General features: G+C 50.3%; 6 protein-coding genes across 6 annotated transcripts; 4 read left to right on the plus strand and 2 right to left on the minus strand.

Moving 5' to 3' along the window:
* Positions 1-520: 520 nt before the first annotated feature.
* Positions 521-2,614, minus strand: IWZ02DRAFT_434354 (uncharacterized protein; the record flags this gene model as incomplete). The annotated part of the gene is made up of 3 exons (XM_066766354.1): positions 521-1,686; positions 1,914-2,093; positions 2,149-2,614. 3 exons carry the CDS (start codon positions 2,612-2,614, stop codon positions 521-523), a joined length of 1,812 nt encoding a protein of 603 aa, XP_066622075.1.
* Positions 2,615-4,629: 2,015 nt separating this feature from the next.
* On the minus strand, positions 4,630-5,489 carry IWZ02DRAFT_491780 (PRP38 family-domain-containing protein; the record flags this gene model as incomplete). The annotated part of the gene is made up of 2 exons (XM_066769776.1): positions 4,630-4,689; positions 4,749-5,489. 2 exons carry the CDS (start codon positions 5,487-5,489, stop codon positions 4,630-4,632), a joined length of 801 nt encoding a protein of 266 aa, XP_066622076.1.
* A 920-nt stretch (positions 5,490-6,409) lies between these two features.
* On the plus strand, positions 6,410-7,667 carry IWZ02DRAFT_491781 (uncharacterized protein; the record flags this gene model as incomplete). Its single annotated transcript, XM_066769777.1, has 3 exons — positions 6,410-6,461; positions 6,521-6,970; positions 7,018-7,667. 3 exons carry the CDS (start codon positions 6,410-6,412, stop codon positions 7,665-7,667), a joined length of 1,152 nt encoding a protein of 383 aa, XP_066622077.1.
* Positions 7,668-9,326: 1,659 nt separating this feature from the next.
* On the plus strand, positions 9,327-10,901 carry IWZ02DRAFT_379255 (kinase-like domain-containing protein; the record flags this gene model as incomplete). Its single annotated transcript, XM_066765033.1, has 3 exons — positions 9,327-10,127; positions 10,193-10,446; positions 10,499-10,901. The coding sequence occupies 3 exons, from the start codon at positions 9,327-9,329 to the stop codon at positions 10,899-10,901; spliced, it is 1,458 nt and encodes a 485-aa protein (XP_066622078.1).
* Positions 10,902-12,883: 1,982 nt separating this feature from the next.
* Positions 12,884-14,394, plus strand: IWZ02DRAFT_358174 (Alpha/Beta hydrolase protein; the record flags this gene model as incomplete). Its single annotated transcript, XM_066764318.1, has 2 exons — positions 12,884-13,115; positions 13,172-14,394. Coding segments are annotated over 2 exons (1,455 nt in total), but the record flags the coding sequence as incomplete, so codon positions are not given.
* A 588-nt stretch (positions 14,395-14,982) lies between these two features.
* IWZ02DRAFT_306781 (fungal-specific transcription factor domain-containing protein) lies at positions 14,983-17,923 on the plus strand. The gene is made up of 5 exons (XM_066763997.1): positions 14,983-15,231; positions 15,294-16,186; positions 16,239-16,411; positions 16,463-16,767; positions 16,835-17,923. The coding sequence occupies exons 1-5, from the start codon at positions 15,210-15,212 to the stop codon at positions 17,704-17,706; spliced, it is 2,265 nt and encodes a 754-aa protein (XP_066622080.1). The 5' UTR covers positions 14,983-15,209; the 3' UTR covers positions 17,707-17,923.
* Positions 17,924-22,638: the final 4,715 nt, after the last annotated feature.

Consider the following 22,638-nt stretch of genomic DNA (forward strand, 5'->3'; position numbering starts at 1 on the left):
CAAAAGAAGAGGGGAAAAATGTTTTAGAAGAGGAAAGAGGCGAAAGGGGAGACAGGAGTCAAGCTAGCCGCAAGAGGCTCTGGGCGTCGTGTCGTTGCCCAACCAAAAAGAAAAGGGGATCGACAAACGCATGTCTTGGCGGCATTCTCGCTTGCCGGCTTGCCTGCCTGCTTGCTTGCTTGCTTGCGTGCAGGCCGTGCCAGGGCGCTCTGCCGTTCGCTATTGACGGACGTGAGGCGTGCCTATGCCGACGCCGACAGGTAATCGCGCACCGCGTCGCGCAGGCTGTCTTGATACGTGTATGCAAGAACGGCGGCAAAGGTGGCAAAAATGACGGCTCTGTCGTTTAAAAAAAAGACTGAGTTAGCAAAGTATTTTCAACAGGTCATGAGCAAGGTGTGGTGCTCATCGCGCATTGCAAGAGGAAAAGTGTGCTCAGATGTGGCTTTGTTCTGCCTCTCCATGAAAGACAGACGGCATGATTGACGCATATGATGAACAAGTGGCTTACGGTGGAGGCTTACGTAGCGCGTCCTCGTCCACCACACAGGCTCGAAAACCAGCGACTGATCGACCCCAGCCAGCTGCCGAAAAGCGTGTTCCAAATGGCAATCAGGGCCCCTTGTCGTCTCTTGTCCGACGGTGTGCCCTTGGGTGACGAGGCAACGACTTTGTGTTGCTGGTCGTCATCTCCAGGGACCGGCTTAGATCTGGAGTCTTCGTAAACCGTTTGAGAGGCCTCGATCCGCGCGCCAATGTTGTCGGCAGGGATTGCAAAGACTGAATCAGCACGCTCATGCTTCTTACTTGCAGAATCACTCGTCGGCGTCAACGGAGGCGTGGGAACTGAGCCTACGGTGCGTGCATGGTGGTGCCGCTCAGCCTGGCCATCGCGCTGCACGTTAAGCGAGGCGACATTTGCAGGGTCCTCCTCCTCTTCATGGTCCTCTTGGATGGAGTCTAGGGGCGATGGCGGAGCAGGTTCCTCGGCAACAGCCTGCGACGACGGTGAATTTGAGGTCGAATCCTCTGGAATTGACTGGTCCTCTTCAAGTCGGTGCTCCAAAGACCGAATGTGTTCGTAGATGGTCTCCCGCTTGGTGGGGAATGGCACCAGCGATGGGTCATTTGGATCCTCCTGGTCCATCATGTTTTGGAGAGAGGGCGGTGATTTGTGTTCGGAGCCGGAGCTGCCCTCCCCAGGCGGCAAGGCGATGGATTCATGTCGGAAGAGGGGAATTTCCCCTTTGAAGTCGACAGGCTGAAAGGTTTCTGGTCCGGCGGCGTCGTCTTCGTCGTCTTCGGTGCAGTTACTGCTACCGCTGCTGACGGCGACGGCAGCCTCATGAGGGAACAATGGTGCTTGTTGAGGAACGTCAGGGAAGATGGACTCGTGGGGTAACAAGGGCACATTATCATCTGCAGGAGTATGCTCGATAAGCGCGTCGTGTCCCACCGCGGCGGCAGAGTCGGGGTGCATCGATGCAGGACCCTTGCCATCTGACTCAGCTGATACGACGACCATGTTGGGGTCTGCATCGGCCTTGCGTTTTTCATGGGCAAGCTGTTGGCCAGATGTAGCACCAGGGCCGAAGTCGTCGCCATGGCTGGGCGCGTCGTCGACCTTCTCCACAACGACTGCGGGCACGGGCGACGTAGAACGCGACTGAGGTTCCGGGTCCGATTCTGCATTGCACAATTAAATTCCGATTTAGCAGCTGATTACAACTCAACCAAAAAAAAAAAAAAAAAAAAAAAAAAAAAGCCTGAGAATGACGACGAAAACGACGAAGACGCTTTTCTTTTTTCTTTCTTTCTTTCGTGCTTTCAAGAAACCGTGCAACTTGCCGCGTTTCTCGACGCGGATACCGTGCCTGGGAGATGAACGAAAACCCACTCCTCCGAGCACTTACCCTTCCCAGGCTTGCGATCTTGGCTCAGCTGCTGCTTCGTTCCACGCGACCAGACTTCAGGTGCTGACTCGACCCTTTCCAGTACTGCCCCCTCTTGACCGGCATCCGCGCCCTGTTCCGCGAGCGGATCTTTCGGTTCGACGATGAGGAGATTGTTGCTGTTGCCAAAGCCGTCCGAGACTGGGAGCGTGTCAGTGAGGGGCCGAGAGATCGGACGGTAAGAGCTTAGAGGTACCTGTCGGGGCGTTGTCATCACAGACCCACCAGTCGCCGGGGCCAAGCCTGAACTTGTACTGGTACCCGCCAGCCTCGACGGCGTCAAACTTCTTTTCAAAGATGAGGTCACCAGAGGGAGTGCGCTCCTGCTTGACGTCCATTTCGACGACCTGCCATGGAGGATTGGTCAAGGAGGTAGCGACGAAGACTGGCGGGCTGGTGTTGGGGTGGAAAAAGGTGATGGTGACAGGGATTTTGGGCCTAGAAAGATCCATGGCGTCCGTGTTGCTGGATGGTCGGCGATGGAAATAGCGAGAAGGACGAAAGGACCTGGTAGACGACTTTTTCGAAGGCGAGGGAAGAATGGTCTGAGGAGGAGTCAGGGATGCTGGGCGAACGAGGTCAGCTTCGGAGGCGGCAGCTTTTGGGTTTTGCTTGAGGTGGATCTTGCTGGACGACGAGGGTGGCGGCTTGTGTAGAGGCATTGCGACGGAATGACGCTATGGTGGAACGACAACAAAAGCAGGGTAGAGATGTTCATGTTTGACGCAATGACGGGCTGGGATACATGGATAGATGAGAGGGGGATGAGTGTACTTGCCAGATGAGTGCAGCCAGAGAGGGTGAGGATTGATTGCTGCTTCCGCTGGCCCCAAAAACAGGGTAGGAGTGAGGGAGTGAGGGAGGGAGGGAGGGAGGTGATATGTATGTATGTATGTGTGTATGGGAGCATCAACCAAGAACGAAGGCGCCTGGTGTCCGCAAGCGACGGCCGGAGGAACCAGATGTGGAGAAGAGGAGTCTGTTCATTCGCATTTCAGTCCGCTGTCGGTTCGTTGGGAATTTGGAGCCAGGGATGGATGCTTGACCCTAGCCACCATCTGGGTCTGGGGTTGGCATTGGCTGCTCTGCTGCTGGTTGGGGGGTCTTGGGCATGGCGGCACGGTACAGGACAGTACAGGACAGGACAGGACAGTACAGTACATCCACCTGGCTCTCCCACCTACGGTTCCCGTATCGTGTTAGGTTACTCTTCATCGTCGTCGTCGGCGTCGTCTTCGTCCTCTTCTTCCTTTCCTCCCCGGTCCCCGCACTCCAGGATCTTCGCCGTTCACTCCCCAAGCCATGCCAAGCGACATGAACAACAACAACAACCTCAACACCACGGCCATCCATGCATTACATTCTCTTATCATCTCCACACCTCTCGGCCTGCCCGCCTTTCCTGATTCTCGCGCCGTCGTCGCCTTGGACTGCGCTACATCCTCTAGCGAGCTGTCAAACCAGACCTGCCACATGCCGTTTCCGACCACCTTATCTCGAATGCTAACTTCTCGTGCTGCGTCTGTTTGTGCATGCATGCGCTCCGAATTGATTGCCCTTGGACGTCGTGCAACGATGGCGACGACGACGACGACAACGACGAGGCTTGCTCGCGCCTGGTTGCTGCTGCGCCCCGGGGGCGTGGGGTTCCACACACAAACTTGCTGCCTCCATGTTTGTTCTCCCTTACGGACGCTGCCTCCTCACCACCACATGCAAGCCAAGCCATCGAAACGCCGCAGCTGCATTCATTATGCCACAGCACGTGACGTCCCCTAAGCACGGCAGTTCGACCCTCTACCTTGTCGCTGCATGCACGCCCGGCCCTATATCTCGATGAGCAAGCGTGGGGCGAGCGGCAAGCCGTGGCGCAGAGTCCGCTCTGAACAATCGACTCGGCACAACCGTCTGCCTGGCCCTTGACTCAAATCGGGCAATAGACGCTGCTCAGTGGCACTGATCGAGCAGGCCTGTTAGGCAATCTAGAACACCAGCATTCGCCCTGTTCGCAACGACTGTCGGCCAAAGCTAGGATGGCACAGAAACCTTCTGGGCCAGCTTGAATAGAGGTTCGCCACCTTGAAGACCTCGTGCATTCTGTACACGAGTCCAGAGCACGAGGAAGTCGTCCAAGTACAAGGCGAAGGAAAATAAACATGAAATGTACAGACAAAATGACGTCGATGGAGCTGGAAAGACCCTCGCAATGTCTGAGATAATTCTCCGTTTGACAACATGCCTATCCTGGACCTTCCTGTCGCACCCAATCATTGAATGCGACCAGTCCAAAATGCCTCGGTAGGCTTCGAATGGCGGCTTGAGTGGTTGCTCTGTCCTTTTGCTGCAGGTACCTGACATATACACTGGTCCAGAGACGCACGAGGAACCCAGATGAGATTGCCGAAAACCTCAGAGAAACAGGGTCCTACGGTCCTACTGATTCAAAACGACGTTTATCGACAGCGCATCAGCGATGGCGGTGTCCAAAGGTGAGTGGCCAATGTTCTCTCGAGTTTTTGGTGTCGGCATGTCGGAGACGCGTCGTCATCGACATTACAGACGCGCTGCATCTTCTTCAGGGGTTTTTGTTGGCAGGCCACTCAATTCTCAGTCGTCCTTGGTAGAGTATTCTTCTCGCGACCTCGACCGATGCTCTCTCGACCTCGGCCATCTGTCTCTAGACCTTGACCTCGAGACGGATCTGGACGCAGAACACCCTCTCTCCACGCTTCTTCCCCTGTTCGCATCGCTGCTGTATGCCCCCTCAGATTTTTCGCGGTCGTGCCCGTTGCCCACATACATATCCTGGTCTCCATCCTCGTCCAACTCATCCACCTCATCGCCCAACGGACTGACTCTTGGGTCGAGCAGCTCCAAGTCCTCAAGCAGCGTCCGCGGCGGCAGTTTCCACAGACTCGTTGCGCAGACGCGATCCTTGGTCAACAGGTCATCGATAAATTCGTCCACGTGCGTTAGGACAAAGCCGTCCTTGGTCCGACGCTTCAGCTTGCGGTAGTCGGCGAGCAGCGGCTCCAGCGTTGTGTAGATCTCGACAGGCTCCCACGCCAGGCGAATGTAGAAAGCAGCCAGCGCGCGGAGGTACTTGAAGTCGCCGCTCTGGGAGCGCGACGGCTCGTCTTGTCCTTGCGCGTCCCGATTCTCGCGTTCACCCTCATCCTTGTCATCGCCATCCTCATCCGCTCGCGCGTCTTCACCCTGGTCATCAGGCCAATTCAAATAGGCCAATATTATCTCGTTTTCCGGCACCAGCTGCAAAAGCTTAAAAGCGAGGCACAAGAAGGGCGTCGGCTTGCCCATGCCGCCGTACGTGCCGCCGACAAACGCCAGCTCGGCCGCGCGGTCGCATAGCGTGGCGGCGTTGAGTCCAAAACATTGTTCTTTCCAGTAGTAGCTTTCGGTGATGCGGTCACGGACGGCTTTTTCGAAGAGCAGTGCTGGGTTCTGCCCGCGGATCAGGGCGCCGCTGTAGCCCCGCTCGTCAAGCAGCGCTTTTGCGTCGGCCGAGTGCGTCGTCATGGGTGGAGCGGAGAGGTGTGAGAGGCTGGAGGTGAAGTGAAGATTGGATTGGGCGAGCTGCGCGTGCGAGAGCCGTATGCGAGCGATGTGTGGCGTTGTGGATGTTCTGTTGGCCGTCTTGGATTCTCGAGAAACCAGACGAGACCGCGACGGAAATGCGGCGCACAGACAATTTTCCGCGGCGCGCCAAGCTTTTTAGGGCTGAGAGGAAGCACTCTCCTCTCGACATTATTTGGACCGCCGTTCATGTTGCTAAGGTAAAGTCGCGCGGCATTGCTGGATGAACATTGATCAGATCATGGCGTCCACGCTTCTGATTGGCAGCTATCAATGCTTCAATACCCATATCGATCGCATCATCCACACGTAGCATCTGAGCATCTGCCACGTCGGCAGCTGGGAGTCGCAAGGGCACAAGAGTAGCTGCATGGAATTGACCGGTCCGGCTCCTGGCATGCTTCTGGAAGCTCATGTCTGTAGAGTCAAGATTTGGGTGCTTCTTGACTCGAGCTGTCTGCAGAAAAAGGAGAGATCTTTGTAGAATTAGAGCGCCCCTGAGTTGTGGACTGCGCAGGTGGAGACATGCAATTCTGGGGAGTGGGGACCGGTCACCAAATGGTACCATCTCAATGCGCGGACCTGGAGGCAAGAGCTCAACGCCAGATTGAAGTCATACAAAGTAGAGTAGAATAGTAGAGCATGGATTGAAGCAGATGACGAGGCGCGGAAAGGCAGGCGGCGCAGTTCCGCCCCCAGCGCTACCAGGGTCCGGCGTTGCTCGTGTCAACCGCGCTTGTAAACACGGCGGCAGACTGACAGCCAAGCGCACCTCGCCCAAACGAGAACACAATCTACCTTTTGGGCCTCGACAACGAGCAAAGACTTTTGAAAAGGCCTGCAGTTCACCCACCACCGCCAGCATGGTGCTGCTCACGAGCGGCCAAGTGTCGATGGTAATATCCTCAACCATCAGTACGTTGCCGCGGCGCTTGGCGCTTGGCCCGTCTTCTGCTAACGTTCCCAAACAACAGTCTTGGTGTTCACCTTTTTGCTGTTCCTGTCGGGCTACATGCTCCAGCAGCAGACAGTCCGCGGCCTGCAAGAAGCTATCAAACCGCGCCTACCAGCACCGCTTCCTGCGACCGAGACGTACGACCCGCATGCTCGACTGGCACGACGGCCAGGGTTTCGCGACGCGAAATACGACAATTTCCTTCAGGAGGCAGAGGTGCAGTGGCATAAACTGGGCTATGTTCAGCTTGTCAGGAATCACGACGAGGTTTGCACTGCCGTCATGCACTTTGCGGATCTCCACCGCGACAGGAGCCCCGCGACCAGGATACTGCTATTCCCGAGGAACTGGATAGACGACGACGAAGACGCCGACCCATACCTAGTAACTAGCAGAAGATTGCTCAGGACAGCAGTGAGGAGGTACAAGGTAGTTTTGAGACCGATTGGTCCGCCGAAGGTCGCCGACGGTGGGTTGACCTGCTCTTGTCACTCGAATGTCAATTGACACTTACAGAAGACTCTTCTTTTGCGTACTCGTTGACCAGCATGTTTTCGCTGACCGACTTTGATCGTTTGATATACCTTGCCCCATCAGGCGTCATTGTCGACTCGCTTGCTTTGGATTCTCTCTTAGCATTCTCACCGCAAAAGAGGCTGGCTGCTCTTCCAGCTGATCCCTCTGCGTCAAAGATCTCGACGAGCTTCATGGTCCTCCAGCCATCGGCGTCGACATTCAAGGAACTCTCAGCCGCTCGGGCTGAGCGCGTCCCCGATGACGAGGCGCTGTTTCAACAGTACTTTGACACGCACTCGTCTTTGCTGCCGCCAAGTCTCGAGCTAGACACGACGCTGTACTACGAATCAACCGAGCTGCGGTTCCTTGGCGACCCAGAGGCTTTCAACTCGACGGCCTTCTTCGGCTCGACTTCGTACGTGAGACTGACGGATCCCGAGTTGCCGGGGCCAGAGTACGACGTGCCGTACGGAAGGATGGTGGAGCTGCGGCCCAAGAAAGGCGAAGCTCGCTGGGCGTGGGAGAGGCTGTACTTTAAATTCCACCATCGCAGGATGGAGGTCTGCGGGCTGGACCTGCTGACGCCGAAAAAGTCAAGCCAGTGGGAAGCGGTCGTGGCAGAGGAGAGCAGCGGGTCGACCGAGTTGTGAATATGAAATTGGAACAGACACGATGGGACGGATGGTGTTTTTCTGGGCATTACATGGCGTTTGGGAGATCCAGGACAAGGCGGCCGAAACAGGGTTGAGCAGGTCGGACGGACAGAGCAAAGCGCCAAGTGATATAGACGGGCGAGGAATGCGTCCAGGCCAGAGCCGCACGCGGAAGCGGCCGAGGGGACGTGTCGCCGGAACCGGTATGGGTGGTTCTTCACATGGTCGGCCATGACGCAGGCAGAATCATGAGCGTGGCCGGCGGTGGTTCCGTACGCCAGATGTGCACTCGAGGAGCGCTGCGGCTGGTGGCATCAAGTCGTGATGTGATGGCAAAGTCGTCGTCGGCGTTTTTGCGTGAAAAAGGCAGATGCAACAAGTTGTCGCAGCAGGCGCCGTCCGGTCTTGAGCCGAGTCCAGACCTGTAGCGTCCGTGGTGAATCCCTGTTTTGAGAGGAGTGGGTGACGGGCCTTTGTCATGGCCTTGGTGTACCGCGAGATGGATGAAAGCAGGAGGCGACAAAGGCAGCGAATAAGCGGAGGGGCGTGCCTTGTCCGCGCAGCGAGATGACGGCGGGGGCGGGCGGGGCGGCATCGGGAGCGGCAGAGGAGCAGCAGTGCACGGTGTCTGGCCGTGGTGTTGACGGGCAGCAGGAGTAGGACGAGAGGAAGAAGAAGAAGAAGAAGAAGAACAAGCACAACGGAAGAAATAGACATGGAGGCCCCCGACGACGATGATGTAGAGCTGAAGCGAGACAGATTGGCGACCAAAGCGGGCGGTTGGCGGCGCCGATCGTCCCTTGAATCCAGAGCTAAAGGCTGGCTATCGACGGTAGCGTGGTGGTGATGTTTTTCTCGTTCTCTCTCTCTCTCGATTTGATGAATGCCTCGGCCTCCAATTCGTTCTCGTCCGTCCGTTGTCGTCCTCAATTCCCACCAACCTGCCGAATCGGGACGCTGTGCCTCGAATCCACCCACCCTCACAGCCCGTCGCCCTCTGCCACCACCTCCACCACCACCACCGGCTCAATCACGACCAATTCACTCCCGCATCATTTGTTCCCCTCTGCTACTCCTCGTCCGCTTCTTCGCTTTGCGCCGGCTCCAGTCCCTGTCGCGCCCGCGTCGCTGGCTGTCATCCCTCTAGCGCTCTCTCCTACTCCTCCCTGGCTGGCCCTGTGTCCATCATCCTCCATCTCCATCGCCGCGTCGCCAACCACTTCACGCACTGGGCCACAGTCTGCTGCGCTCAACGGACCGAAGACTGATCGTCATCGCGTCCGCCCGCCAGCACTTGGCCGTCCAGGTCCCCAATAATCCTCGCTACCTCTGCCCCTCGTCGCTCTCCACTCCTCCCCTCCTCCTCCTTGGCCTTTGACGCTCTTTCTCTCCCCCTCACTCGCTCGCCGCTCACACCTCTTTTCTGCCTTGCATTGCTCTCCCTCTTGCTCGAATCCCGCCCAGCCTCCTCGTCCTCCTCCTCCTGACCCCTTCCTCCCCCGTTCCCGCTGCCCCCGCAAGGCCTCTGTTCCGAACGCGTCCAGGATCGACGGCCAGATCCACCCTGCAGGAACTTGGGTTGTCGCGGCACCTCCCCAGGGCAGAGCTCACGCCGGCCAGGGTAGATTGCCTCACTCCCTGCAATTGATCGCTTCTATGCCGTCCCTGGGATTTTTGAAGAAGAAGCGGACGAAGGACTCGTCTGGTTCCCGCGACCTGAACATCGACTCGCCTTCGTCGCCCGTCAAGGAAAAGGACACCTCGACGACACCCGTCACCCCTACCGTCCCCTCCACCGCCGCCTCCGACACGTCCTCCGCCCAGCCGACCCAACCCTCGTCGCAGCCTTCGTCGTCATCACACAACCCCCAGGACTCGCTCATCCAGTCCTCGCGCGCTGCCGAACCTATGAACTCGTCACCCTATCCTCAGCAGTACGGCCACCCGCAACCCAGCGCATCCACCCCCCAGCCTTTCCACCCGCAACCCCAACAAAGTCACAACCTGCCGAGCATACAGAACCTCATCAACCCGTCCAACAATGCCGACGCATCGCAATCCTTTGCCAATGACGCGCAGGCAAAGGCAATGGCCCAAAACGGCCAGGCTGTGACGCCCAATTCGCAGCAACAACCCCAAGTCCGGACCACAAAGGGCAAATACTCGCTGGGCGACTTCACCATCCAGAGGACCCTGGGCACAGGCAGCTTCGGCAGGGTCCATCTCGTCCAGTCAAAACACAACCAGCGCTTCTACGCAATCAAGGTCCTCAAAAAGGCCCAGGTCGTCAAGATGAAGCAGGTCGAGCACACCAACGACGAGCGCAAGATGCTGCAAAAGGTTAAGCACCCCTTTTTGATCACGCTATGGGGAACCTTCCAAGACTCGAAGAATCTTTATATGGTCATGGACTTTGTCGAGGGCGGCGAGCTGTTTAGCTTGCTGCGCAAGTCCCAGGTATGACGACTCATTCCCCCTGTTCTAGCCGTTGTTGCCCGCTGTGTCGCTGACCCGCACCGAAGCGCTTCCCCAATCCCGTGGCCAAGTTTTATGCCGCCGAGGTGACGCTGGCGCTAGACTACCTCCATTCCTTGAACATCATCTACCGCGATCTCAAGCCGGAAAACCTGCTTCTCGACCGCCACGGTCACCTCAAGATCACCGACTTCGGCTTCGCAAAGGAAGTACCGGATATAACGTGGACGCTTTGTGGAACACCGGACTACCTCGCACCTGAGGTCGTCGCTTCCAAGGGATACAATAAGTCGGTAGACTGGTATGTTTATCCTCAGTGAAGGTGAGACTAGGCTCGATGCTGACAGACACAGGTGGTCGCTCGGAATTTTGATCTTTGAAATGCTTTGCGGATTCACGCCGTTCTGGGACAGCGGTTCGCCCATGAAAATTTACGAAAACATTCTCAAGGGCCGGGTCAAGTACCCGCCATACGTCCACCCCGACGCACAAGACCTCTTGCAAAAGCTCATCACACCGGACCTGACCAAGCGACTGGGCAACCTGCACGGCGGCTCCAAGGACGTTATGCAACATCCATGGTTCGCCGAAGTCACATGGGAGCGTCTGGCTAAGAAGGACATCGATGCGCCATACGTGCCGCCTGTTAGGGCGGGCGCCGGAGATGCGAGTCAATTCGACAAGTATCCGGAGGAGACGGAAGCGTACGGGCAAGGAGGAGAAGACCCGTACGACACCACGTTTCCAGAATTTTGAAGACTTAACTAAACGTTCGATAGACACGGACACTTATTTGGCGAATTTTGAGAAAATGTGGTAGTCACTGACGGGGCATGATGCATGTAAGGTACCAGATCAAGCGCCATCACCGTGCAGAGAGTTCCATGGCGGAAGCTTCGGTGGAACGGTGAAGATGGTCTACCAGCCTGTCGTAATCAAGACCATGGCCTACAAGACAGCAACGCGAGCTTTGTGCCCACTGTGCAACAAATCGAAGACATGATGAAGGGTGGTTCTCGGAAGCATCGTTACGTTCTGGATTTTGTCTTTGTGGATGGGCTCACGGAGAACCATGGATTGGACTCTCGGATGGGGCCACACTTTTCTCTCATTCTCTCTCCTTTATCTCTCTCTCTCTCTCTCTCTCTTCTTGGGCGCGGGCTTGATCCTCTGATGGAGATACTTGTCACGGTGGTGACCTGGATACTGGCTGGGGAACGATCTGTGGGATGATTCAGGGAAACGAAGGCTTCCAAATGGAGGGTTGCAAGGAGTACGGCGATTGGGGCGGCAGATATTGACAGGCGGGTGAAGACGAGCCAGCACAGTGTTAGTTTGACATCAAAAAGTTGAAAAATGCTGCATAGATGGCGCCTGACGGTGGTGATGAATGCCGCGAAGCAATTCCGCTTCGAGAAACGAGCTGTCGCCGCCGTTAAAAGAGGCTTCAAGCTTCAGAGGCGCATGAGGCGGCGTCGCGGCTACTTTTCTCAATCCAAGATGCGCGAACGATTTTCTTTGAAGTCGAACCACCAAGCAGCTTGTTACTGCATCGCTTGATTGCCTGAACATGGTGGATGATTCCTGGAGGTTGCAGCGTGATCCATGAACAGCGTCGATTCCCTGCCGTTGGAGTAGTCGAAGATTCTTCATGAGAAAAATGGCATGCGAGAAAAGCGTGGAGGGCGATGAATGATGGCACAGTGGAGAGATGGCGATGGATGTTTTTAGCAATGGTCACGGACTGTCGCCTGGGGGCGAAAAGGCAAGTGGCTGAGCATCCATCAGGAGGCACAAGGGCAGCCTGCAAGACATCGACCGTCGCCCGTCTTCTCCTTCAACAACCCAGCAGACCAGGAACAGCCAACCCCCGACTCCCTCACCACCGCTGTTAAACCCTCTGCTACACGACATTATTGGCCACCGCTGTCGTCATATTTGGATGCCGCGTCGAAGCCAACCGGGGCTGTGCGAGGCTTGAACTCGGCTAACTGAGCGTTCGCATCTCTCCGACACCTCTTCTCTGCACGCCGCCGAGAGTCTGGAGCCCTTCGAGGTCAAGAGCAAGGTTGCATGCAGTCGCATCTTTTGGAGCCTGGCCAGAGGCGCAGCGAAGAACCGCCGTCATGACGATTCTCTTCTTCAACTCCAGGCACAAGCAGCCCAAGCAACCAGCGCATGCGCCAGGATGGCCCCGCCACCAGGAGAAGCATACACATCCTCCACCACCACCACAACCGCCGCGGCCACGCTCGTCGCAGCATTCCGGCCATGGATACTCACAAACGGTGCCGGCCCAAAATGTCGCCCATCATCCTGTTCCACTCCAAGATCCAAAGATCGACCACAATGCTTCGCCCAATCCCCCGGAAATTGAGATATCGCCGCCCACTCCAGCGCCTACTGTCCACCAGCTCGGACCGCCTCCCTCCTCTTCTCCGCCGCTCATGTACCATGCCAATTCAAGTCCGGCATGGCTGCCACCTCCAACTGGACTTCACCAGGCCGAGCAGTATCAATGTCAACCCAATTCCTGGAGCTGCAACGATCAACTGCATGCATACAACGCGCCATGGCAGGCCCCTTCGCCAACACCGTCTTCCCCACCTCCTGCGATTTCGTTTGCCGCACCGCCGTATGCTCCTCCCACAACTTCGCCAGGCTTGGAAAAGAAGCCAAGCCGCCGCTTCGGATCGCAATCCATCAGTAATCTCAATCAAGCCTACAAGCAAAAAAAGCAAGCGGCATCTCAGTCTGTTGCCAATCTCAACCAGGGCCTCAAACAAAAGGAAAAGTGGGCTACCTCTTCAGTAACCAACCTCGGCGAAAGCATAACGTACCAATGCTGTTCGAAGACCAACGAGTACATCTGCCATACGCTGGCGCTATGCGACTTGATTTCTTCGAAGCTTGACTCGGTCATCAACTCGATCGATGAGGAGGTGTTTAGCGGGAACCATGACGAGATGGGTAAGTATTTCCGGAGCTTCTGATGTTCCATGGAAGTGTCCCCACTGACGACTCAGCAGTCATCTACGAGCATCCCCAGCATGCCCACTCGGGAAGCCAAGAGCACATCAACCAGCAGGTCATCCCCGTGGGAGGCAGCAATCAGAACGTGCTGGAGGCGGCGAACAAGCAAAATCGCTTCAGCAAGGTCTGGCACTATGCAAATTCGAAACTTCCTCCTCATTTGCCGCCTTTCAAAGTCTTTGTCGAGACGTACCCGCTGTTGTGCCTGGCGGCTCATTACTCTGAAAAGGTCTACCACAAACCCACTGGCCAAGAGCGTGAGACGCATGTGGAGCCAGATTGGAAACGCGGCACCAAGGCCATGGTCATCAAAAGCGTGCCTCTTGACGACATGAACACCGTCGTGTTTGCTATCCGGGGCAGCGCCGGCTTCATGGACTGGGCCGTCAACTTTCGACCTGCGCCCAGCTCGCCGGAGGGCTTCCTTGATGACGCCGGAAATCTTGTCCACTCGGGCTTCCTGTACACTGCGAAGAACATGGTCAGGCCTGTGGCCGCGCGGTTACGACACATTCTTCAAGAGAACCCCCGCCGAGCCTCTTGTTCTCTTCTCATCACTGGCCACTCTGCAGGCGGAGCAGTTGCAGCTCTCTTGTACGCACACATGATGTCTTTGACTGTCAAGTCGGAACTCACAAGTCTAAATGACTGCTTCAAGCGAGTTCACTGCGTTACGTTTGGGGCGCCACCCATTAGTCTTATCCCTTTGAAGAAGCCGCCTTTGGATCAAAAGCGACATCAAAAGAGTTTGTTTTACAGCTTCATCAATGAAGGTGACCTCGTTTCTCGGGCGGACAAGGAGGTGATCAAAAACTTGTTGCGTCTATTGGCGACTCCGGCTCCGCTGAGTGACGGAAGCTGTTCGGATCTGGCTGCTCTGTCCAAACTCAGCTTATCTACGACAAACCTCAAAAAGCCCAAGCAAAACAAGTCGTCATCGACACCGGCGCTGTCGACATCGCTTCGGCCGACGTGGGACGTCCCGCCGGGGACGCTCAGCTGTGCAGGGCGGTTGATTTTGCTGAGGGAGAAAGCGGTGCAGTCGGAGCAACGATTGGGACAGCCGTACACTTCCGGGCTCGGCGAGGTCGAGGCGTGTGTAATCGAAGACGAGTTGCTACGGAGGGCGGTGTTTGGAGATCCAATGTGTCACCTGATGACGTTGTATGCGCGGAGGATTGAAGAGCTGGCACATCGAGCGGTAACGGCGGGGGGAATGTGGTAAGGCAGGCGCGTGCATGAACCGGTTTTTTTTTTTTTTTTTCTTTTTCTTTTTGTCCCCCTATTTGAGCATCATCATACCCTTGGGAGAGCAGCATCTTAAGAGTCCATTTGGTCTGATTGGCCGAGGCGTTTGATGAATTGACCAAAGGCATCATGGGAGTCGAAAGTTGGCATGTAGATGCGTGTTGAAGTCTGGTTCCTTTCGTTCGACAGGACGTGGGTGGTCCTGGGGCGTCATGCGCAACGGCGGGCAGGATATAGTTCACCGGCCGAATGTTCCATCTCAATGTGCCTTTCGGTTCCGATGATGAAAAATTCCGATAGTGCCGTCGGTCGCGGCATTGGTTGCTAACAGTTTGAGAAGTATTTCGTACCACGGCACGGACGAGACGTTGGCGGCAGCTGTAGGCGGAAACATAGAGTCAGCACTTTTTTTCTCTCCAATATGTGCCTGTTCAAAGGAACAGACGACACGGCCAGCGTGTTGGACGGAAAATGTCTAACAGGCTCCAGTGGTTTCATCCTGCGCGGCCAAAGTACAACAATCCTCCCCGCCGGCCCCACAATGAGGACCAGCCACCCGACCGCGTCGCATTATATCTTGCTGACGAGGGAGCGTCAAATCCCATCCGGACGACTCGGACACCCGAACAGGAGAGATCTGACGGGACCCATTTCCGGACCACGTGCAGAGGCCACAATGGGCCGAGGCTTGGCGCTGGCTCGGATGTGCAGAAGAACTGAAGTCGACACAGCTAATTCCGTACTTCCGTAAATCCGCCCCAAAACATTGGACTCAGTGCTACCATGGACAACACCAGCCCCGCAGGTGCGTTTCCTCACCTGGGCTTTTTTTCCTTTTGCTTGTCGCTTGACTAACCCGCTGACCAGCTTCTCTCCGTGGCCCCAAGATCCCCAAGGCCTGCGAAGAGTGCCGACGACGAAAGCAAAAGTGCAACGGCCTCAATCCTTGCAACATCTGCTCCAAACGCCGCACTTCCTGCGAATACAGGTCCTATATCCGGAGAAGAACCGGCCGATCCTCTACCACCGATGACCATCTGTCGCCAGCTCTTGGTGCCGCTGGCGATGGCGTTGACCAGCCGTTGCGCAAACGGAGTCGCGTCAGCCATGACGCCGACCAGAGTGGCGAGCAGGAGTTGAGCAGCAGCAGCAGCACGAGCGACCCCGACGCAAACACCTTCTCGGACGTTCCCCCGCGCTATCACATCTTTTCCAGCATTCGAGCAACCCACGCCCCGGCCGACTCGCCCTCGTGTGTCTTGCAGCTCTACTACGGCTCCTCTTCCAACTTCTCTTTCCTCCAGCACATCCACGCCCACCTCAATGCCCAGGAGGAGTCTGTTCCCCGCCGAAACGCTCACGTTGACGAAGTCCAGAATGGCAACGAAGGCATAGATGTCTTCAAATACCAGGGCCTCGCCTTTGGCAGTCTGAATGGTCCACGTGACTCTAACCCGCTCTTTCTGCGTCAGGATTTGGCCAAGAGCTTCCTGCAAAACTACTGTCAGACGGCCCATTTCCATATTCCCGTCCTGCCCGCTGAGCAGTTGTGGGCAAATTTCGAGAGACTTTATGGCTCTGCCGATGAAGGCACCATTGACCCAGCCGAGCGGGCCATTGTCGTCGTGGCCATGGCGATAGGCGCGTCCCAGACCACGCACGACAACTGGCGGCGAACTCTGCTCTCACAGGCCAGGTCAGAGGCGGAAGCCATGTCGCACATTGTCAATTTGAGAGCCGTCCAAATTGCTCTGCTCATGATAAGTTCCACCCACCCTGTCTGTCACGAAGCCTCAACTGACCTTTGCCTACGCCCATTGCGAGTTCATGACCGGCAACCCAAACTCATCATATCTGTATCTCGGCGCAGCGATCAGAAAGGCACTTGCGTCGGGAATGCACAGGAGGACACCAACGAATCGCCTCCCGACTTCGGAATCGAACGAGGCCAAGAAGACGTGTTGGTCTCTTTTCTGCTATGAAAGGTATACCGAACACTCGAATTTCCTTTGGCATCACTGACCTGACTGGATCAGCATCATATGTCTATGCTTGGGTCGCCCATCTTCGTTCTCTCAAGAAGATGTCGGCCTGGCCAAAGCAGAGCGTCCGTCCTTCATGGCATTATACGTCCGGCTGTGTGAGATTATTCGCATGGTACAGCACTTGCACAATCATCATGACAGCACGCCCAGCAGAGATCTGAAGGCTGCACACGGTATACGGCATGCGTTAAAAGAGTTTGCTGTGATGGTCAAGGAAGACCTTGGGTTTGCTATTGGCGGTGACCCCGTGGTAGAAAACCAGGGAAGATTCGTTGAGCAGGTCGTCATGTCCTACCGTGAGTTGCCATCGCTTTTCTGCTATTGATGCTAGACGAGGGGGAATAATGTGCTAACGATGGGCAGTCAACTACTACACGCAAGTTCTGGCATTCCGTCCCTTTCTACTACTCTTCGTCGAGCTCAAACGACGAGCAGACGCGGAGAACGGTGGGCAGCCGGAGCCGAAAACACCGTTCAATAGTCCACCGTTGCTTGAAGCATGCGAACACTGCGTGGATCCAGCACGAAAGATTATTGTATTCGCCGAAACTGTCTTTGCAAAGCGAGGTATCGAGATAGAAGGCGTCTACAACCACATCTTCTTTGTCGAAAGCGCCTGTTTCGTTCTCATCCTGGCTGCACTGCACGACCAACATGGTGCTGGGCGGCATGTACGCTACATTCGTCGCGGCATCGCGGCGCTGCGGCAGATGATTCACCGCGAACCTCTCGTCAGCGTCATCGCCGCCATTGAGACCATGGCAAGCCGCGTCGAGCAGCTGCGCGGCATGTATCAGCAACAACGAACGCCCTTCGCCGCCCCGATCAACTCCATCCAGTCGCTCCTCCAGCAAGACGCAACGCCGCCCGCTCCGAATGTCGCCCCCTACGGTGGCAGCGATACCAACGGCTCTGCAATCCGCACGCCGCAGAGCACAAGCAGCCCAATCGATCCCACGCACCAGCAACTGCCGTCTCAGCACCCTCAACATCAACAACAGCAGCAGCAGCAGCAGCAGCAGCTCCCAGTCCAATCCGAAACCGACATTTCGCCCGGGTTTGGCATGGTCGACCCCAACACGCCCGCAGGCTTGACCGACAGCAGCGGCCAATTCATGGATTCGGCGTGGCCGCTTATGGACTGGAATTTTGACTTGTCAACCCTGGATTTAGAGAGCTTCGTCAGCGTCATGGGGGATGGGAGTAGGAATGCCACGGGATTTAGCCATGTATAGAGTAAAGGCTCGCGGAGCGAACGACTTCTACTATTAGGAGATTAAGACGTAGGCACGCGAGTTAACTCCTTTTTTATACTATTAATTAGTCGTAGGAAGCTAGTCTTACGATAGTAAGGTTTAGGTACTAATCTAAATTAGTATATAGGTAGAGAATTAGTACTAAAGTCTAATACTTAGACTATTAGAAGACTAAGATATAGGTAGATAAGCTAACTTCTTTCTTATAGTAATAATTAATTATAGTAAGTATTATAGTACTTAGTAGAGTAGTATTACGGTTTCTAACTATTTATATCCTTAGATAGATCCTATAGTTAAAGCGTTAGGCTTAAAGTACTAATTCTCTATATATACTTACTTAGATTAGTACTTTAATCCTACTATTATAAGACTAGCTTACTATAACTAATTATTACTATTAAAAAGGAGTTAACTTATGTATCTATATCTTAATCTCCTAATATTTAATTAGTCGTTAATAGTAGACCTTAGATAATAGAGTAGTAGTAGTAGTAAGATAATTAGGCCGCCTAATAGGCGGCCTTATAGTAGTAATAGGGGATACCCCTAAATAAGTAGGCCTACCTTATAGAATAGGCGTACTAATAGTAGTAAGTACTTAAAGAATAATAGTAGGAAGCGCTCTATATATAATAGTAGACTTAGTAGCCTTACTACTAACCTACTACTAGTCTACTAAACCCTAACGTTATTTAGCTACTATAATAGTAGATAGCCTACTAGGCTAGTAAGAAGGAGCGTAAGCGCTAAGTAGGTAAACTAACTAAGATCTTATCTAAGATGCCTATTTATAAGGGCGATAGAGATAGATTAGACGCGTAGATAGATATAGTTTATAATAAGATAAACCTAGACTATACTAACTACGCGCTAAAGACCTAGTTATTTATAGTCTAGGCTAAACTAGATAGTAAAGCCGCTTACTAAATAACGCCTTAGTTTAAATAATATAGGGATAATCCTAATATAACCTTTAAGTAACTACTTACTTACCTAGAACTAATCTATAGCGATCCTTACTAAGTAGTAAACGCGTAATACTAAATATACGCGTTATACTAGTAAGAAGTATTATTTTAGGAGTTTTTTACTAAGTTTAACTAAGTCTTATAGTTAGCTAGAGGTAATAAGTAGCTAGACTTAGCTAAGGTTAGCCTCCTTAAAAACGCGCTAAGTTATAAGTTATTAGCCTAGATAGTAGGTCTAGCCTTAGGAAGAGAATTATAGGAATAGTATATTACCTTACTTACTTAGGTTAGTAACTCTATAGAGAGGCTTAGAGCTAATAACGGCGGTACGCGTAATAGTAGTTATTAGGCTAATAGATAGTTCTATAGAGGTAAGTTAGTAGGTCTAGCTACTAGTAGCTCTATAACTAGATTATAAGGACGGTATTACGAATCGTTAAGCGGCTAATATATAGGCTTTCGCCTAGAGGCTATCTACTTAGTTAGATATATATAAAATTAAAAAGAACTTAATTAAAGTTAAGTAGTTAAAAGATAAAGTTAAGTAAAGTCTTCTTAATTATTATAAATATAGAAGATACTATATACTCTTCTATCTTCTATATATATTTATATAAGAAGTAAAATAAGAACTAAACTCTCTCTTTACTACGCGAATTACTACTTTAGTTACGTTATTAAAATAGATAAGAAATTAATCTTCTTATTACTACGTAAAGTTTTATTAGCTATTAAGTAGGCTATATATTCTTAGGAGTATTTATTATCTATTAGTACTACTAGCTTATACGGCTTAGCTAGTTTACGCGGCTTAGTTATAATTAGCTTCGGCTTATTAAGTAATTACGTAAGGGCGTAGTTATAATATACTTATATTACTAGTATCTAGTATCTAATAGCTATTATAATATTCCCTCCTCTAATAGAAAGCCTAAGTTAGCTTCTTAGGCGCTTATATAGATAACTAACTAGTACTATTTTAGTAAGGGCGTAAAGTATAGGACTACTAGGTATATCTTATTATTAGGTTTATAGTTTAACTAACCTTCTTTACTACTACCTTTATAATAATAATAGACCTTACTTCTATTATTATATCTTTCTATTACTCTTAGCCTATCTCTTATTTAAGTAACTAGCTCTAGTAATAACTCTAGTAATAATAGTAAGTCCTTCTATTTATAGTAGGTCTAAAAACGCTTAACTAATTATTACGTAATAGTATCTAATTAACTTTATTACTCTAAGCGCCCTAAAGGTAATACGATATCTTAAGAGAATACTAAGGTAACTTAGGACCGTTATATAAGACGTTATATATAATTAGCTAATCGTTTATATATCTAGAGTTTTAAAAAGATAAAGTAAAGCTAACTAGTCTAGGTATAGTACCTAGCTCCTAAGAGCTAGTATACGTTACTATTCTACCTATAAATCCTTATACGAACGTTATATAAGCTAATTCGTCTACTTTATCTTTATATACGCGTTCTAGTAGCCGTTATATTAGTATACTACTAAGTATACCTTTATATAAAAGTAATAATAGTAGTATTATTCGTCTAGCTACTTTACCTATAGAATTACTAGTAGAACCTTTAGATTAGGACTTAGAGGTAGATACTTCTAATAAGATTATAGTCTTTATCCCGCGTAAGGCCTTTAAAAAACTCGCTAAGGTATATATTACTACTTACTTATTCTTACGTAATAGCTAACTCGTTATAGAAATCCCTTAGTAGTAATAAAACTAGCTAACGCGTAAGGTATATATTAGGCCTTAGTAACTTAGCTTATTATACTATCGTCCTAGTTTCTAAGGATTATTTTAATATTATATCTATAGAATCTCGTAGTTCTTTACGCGATACTTACTTAATCTAATATATAGGTATTAATTAAGCTACTAGTTATACTAAGTACTAGGATAATCTCTCTACTTACGTCTTCTATAGTTACTATAAGTTACTAGGTTTCTTATAGGGTCGTTACGCGAACTACGTCTAGGATACTAGTAATCTTAACTATACTATAAGTAACCTTACTAGTACTTATCCTCCTAATTAATATAAAAGGCGTAAGAATAAGATATAGCCTAGAGAGTACCTTACTCTTCGCTACGTAATAGATAACTAGGTTAATAACTTTCTCTAGGGCTCTATTAAAGGTATAATAAGGCCTAAACTTAAGAAGTTAGCTCTAATTCCTACTAAAGAGGAGGAAGAGAAGTAAGGGTATAAAAGATAAGAAATAAAATTAAAATAGAGAAATAGGATAGATAAGGATAATTTAGTTTATATAGATAAGGGTTATTTACTATAGCGTTAAAGGATTCTCTTTACTAGAGTATAGGTAGGTTAGTTATCTAATTATATTTCTTTCTATAATTCTTATTAGAGGAAGGCTTTTTTCTACTTTTCTAAGTTCTTTAGTAGTCTAGGGGTAGAAGGATTAGTAGTATAGAAGTCCTCTACTTTTTAGGGGGCCCTAATAAAAGAACTTACTATATACTACTTATTATCTTAATTATATCCTACCTATTAAACCTAGTACTTTAAAGTTCTATAAGTAACCTTACTTACGTAGATAAAGTTAACTTCCTATTCTTACTAGTTATTAATAACCTCGGGTTCTAGCTTAGTATATCTCTATTATAGTAATAGGTCTATAGCTACCTTATATAGGTAATTAGTATAGAAAAGGTTTATAACCTTTATACTTTTTAGAAGATCTAGTTCGTACGAATATCCTTTTATTCTAGTAATCTTAAATAGTCCTATATTAGGAGCGTCTAATTTTAGATTTAGCCGGTCTATTATCTAGCTAGTCTTCTTAATATAAATAAAGTCTCTAATATTAAAGTTAGGTATATAATAGTATTTATTAGCTTATTAGTAGTTCTTTTCTTATAATTAGTAAATTAATTTATAGGCGTACTTATAGGCTTCTTATCTTCTTTTTTAGAGAGACTAAGCTATAGACTATATTCTATCTTTAGGCGAAGTAGTTTTTATTATATAAGTAGTCTAGTTATAATATATATATAGTATAAAGCTAAGGTCTACTTCTACTAGTATAAGATCTATAGCCTTATATAGAAGGGTAGCCTAAGCTAAATCTATTAATAGTAGAAGATTAGACTAGTCATTTTAGTAGTAATTAATAAAGGGTCGTAGTTAGTATATAAGAACCTAATTTACTATCTTAGTAATTCTATTTATCTAAGAGTAATAGGCTAAATTAAAGTATTATTTAATACTAGTTAACTTATATAGCTCCTACGCGAAGGCTAAAATAAACTAAGGACCTTAATCTAATAGTATACTTTTAGGATTTCTAAAAATTTAGTAGACGTAATCGTAAAAAAGTTAAGATACTCCTTTAGCGTTAATTTTCTTTATATAAGGTAAACTAAAGGTTCTTTAGAATAACTAGTCTATAATAATAAGGATATAATTAAATTCCTTTTAGTCTTATAGTATCTCTTTAAAATCTATAGCTAGGTATTACTAGGGACGGTTAGGAATTAGTAGAGGATATAGAAGACTAGGTATCTTATTAGTAAATTTATAGTTCTAGTAGTAAATATAGTAGTTTTAGCTATATCTCTAAATTATATAAGTCTAGCTAGGCTAGTAATAGTATTACTATAATAGCTTTTACATTTTATTAATTCTAGGATAGATAGTAACGTAAGTAGTATATATTACTTTAATTATTCTTACGCGAAGGTTATCCTAGTTAGGAATAACTAATATACTATAGTAAAGAAGTAATCCATCCTATAGCTTCTAATACGATTCGTTTTCTAGTTAAAGACGGGCTATTTCTCTCTATAGTTTAAGATCTAGGTTTTCTCTATTTACGTAGAGAAGTTCGTTAAGGAAAATTATTAGTAGAGAAACTTCTAGCTCTATTATCGTAAGTAGGACTACCTAGG

The sequence above is a fragment of the Phyllosticta citriasiana genome, assembly GCF_038021145.1.
Source record: "Phyllosticta citriasiana strain CBS 120426 chromosome Unknown IWZ02scaffold_8, whole genome shotgun sequence".
NCBI classification, from domain to species: domain Eukaryota; kingdom Fungi; phylum Ascomycota; class Dothideomycetes; order Botryosphaeriales; family Phyllostictaceae; genus Phyllosticta; species Phyllosticta citriasiana.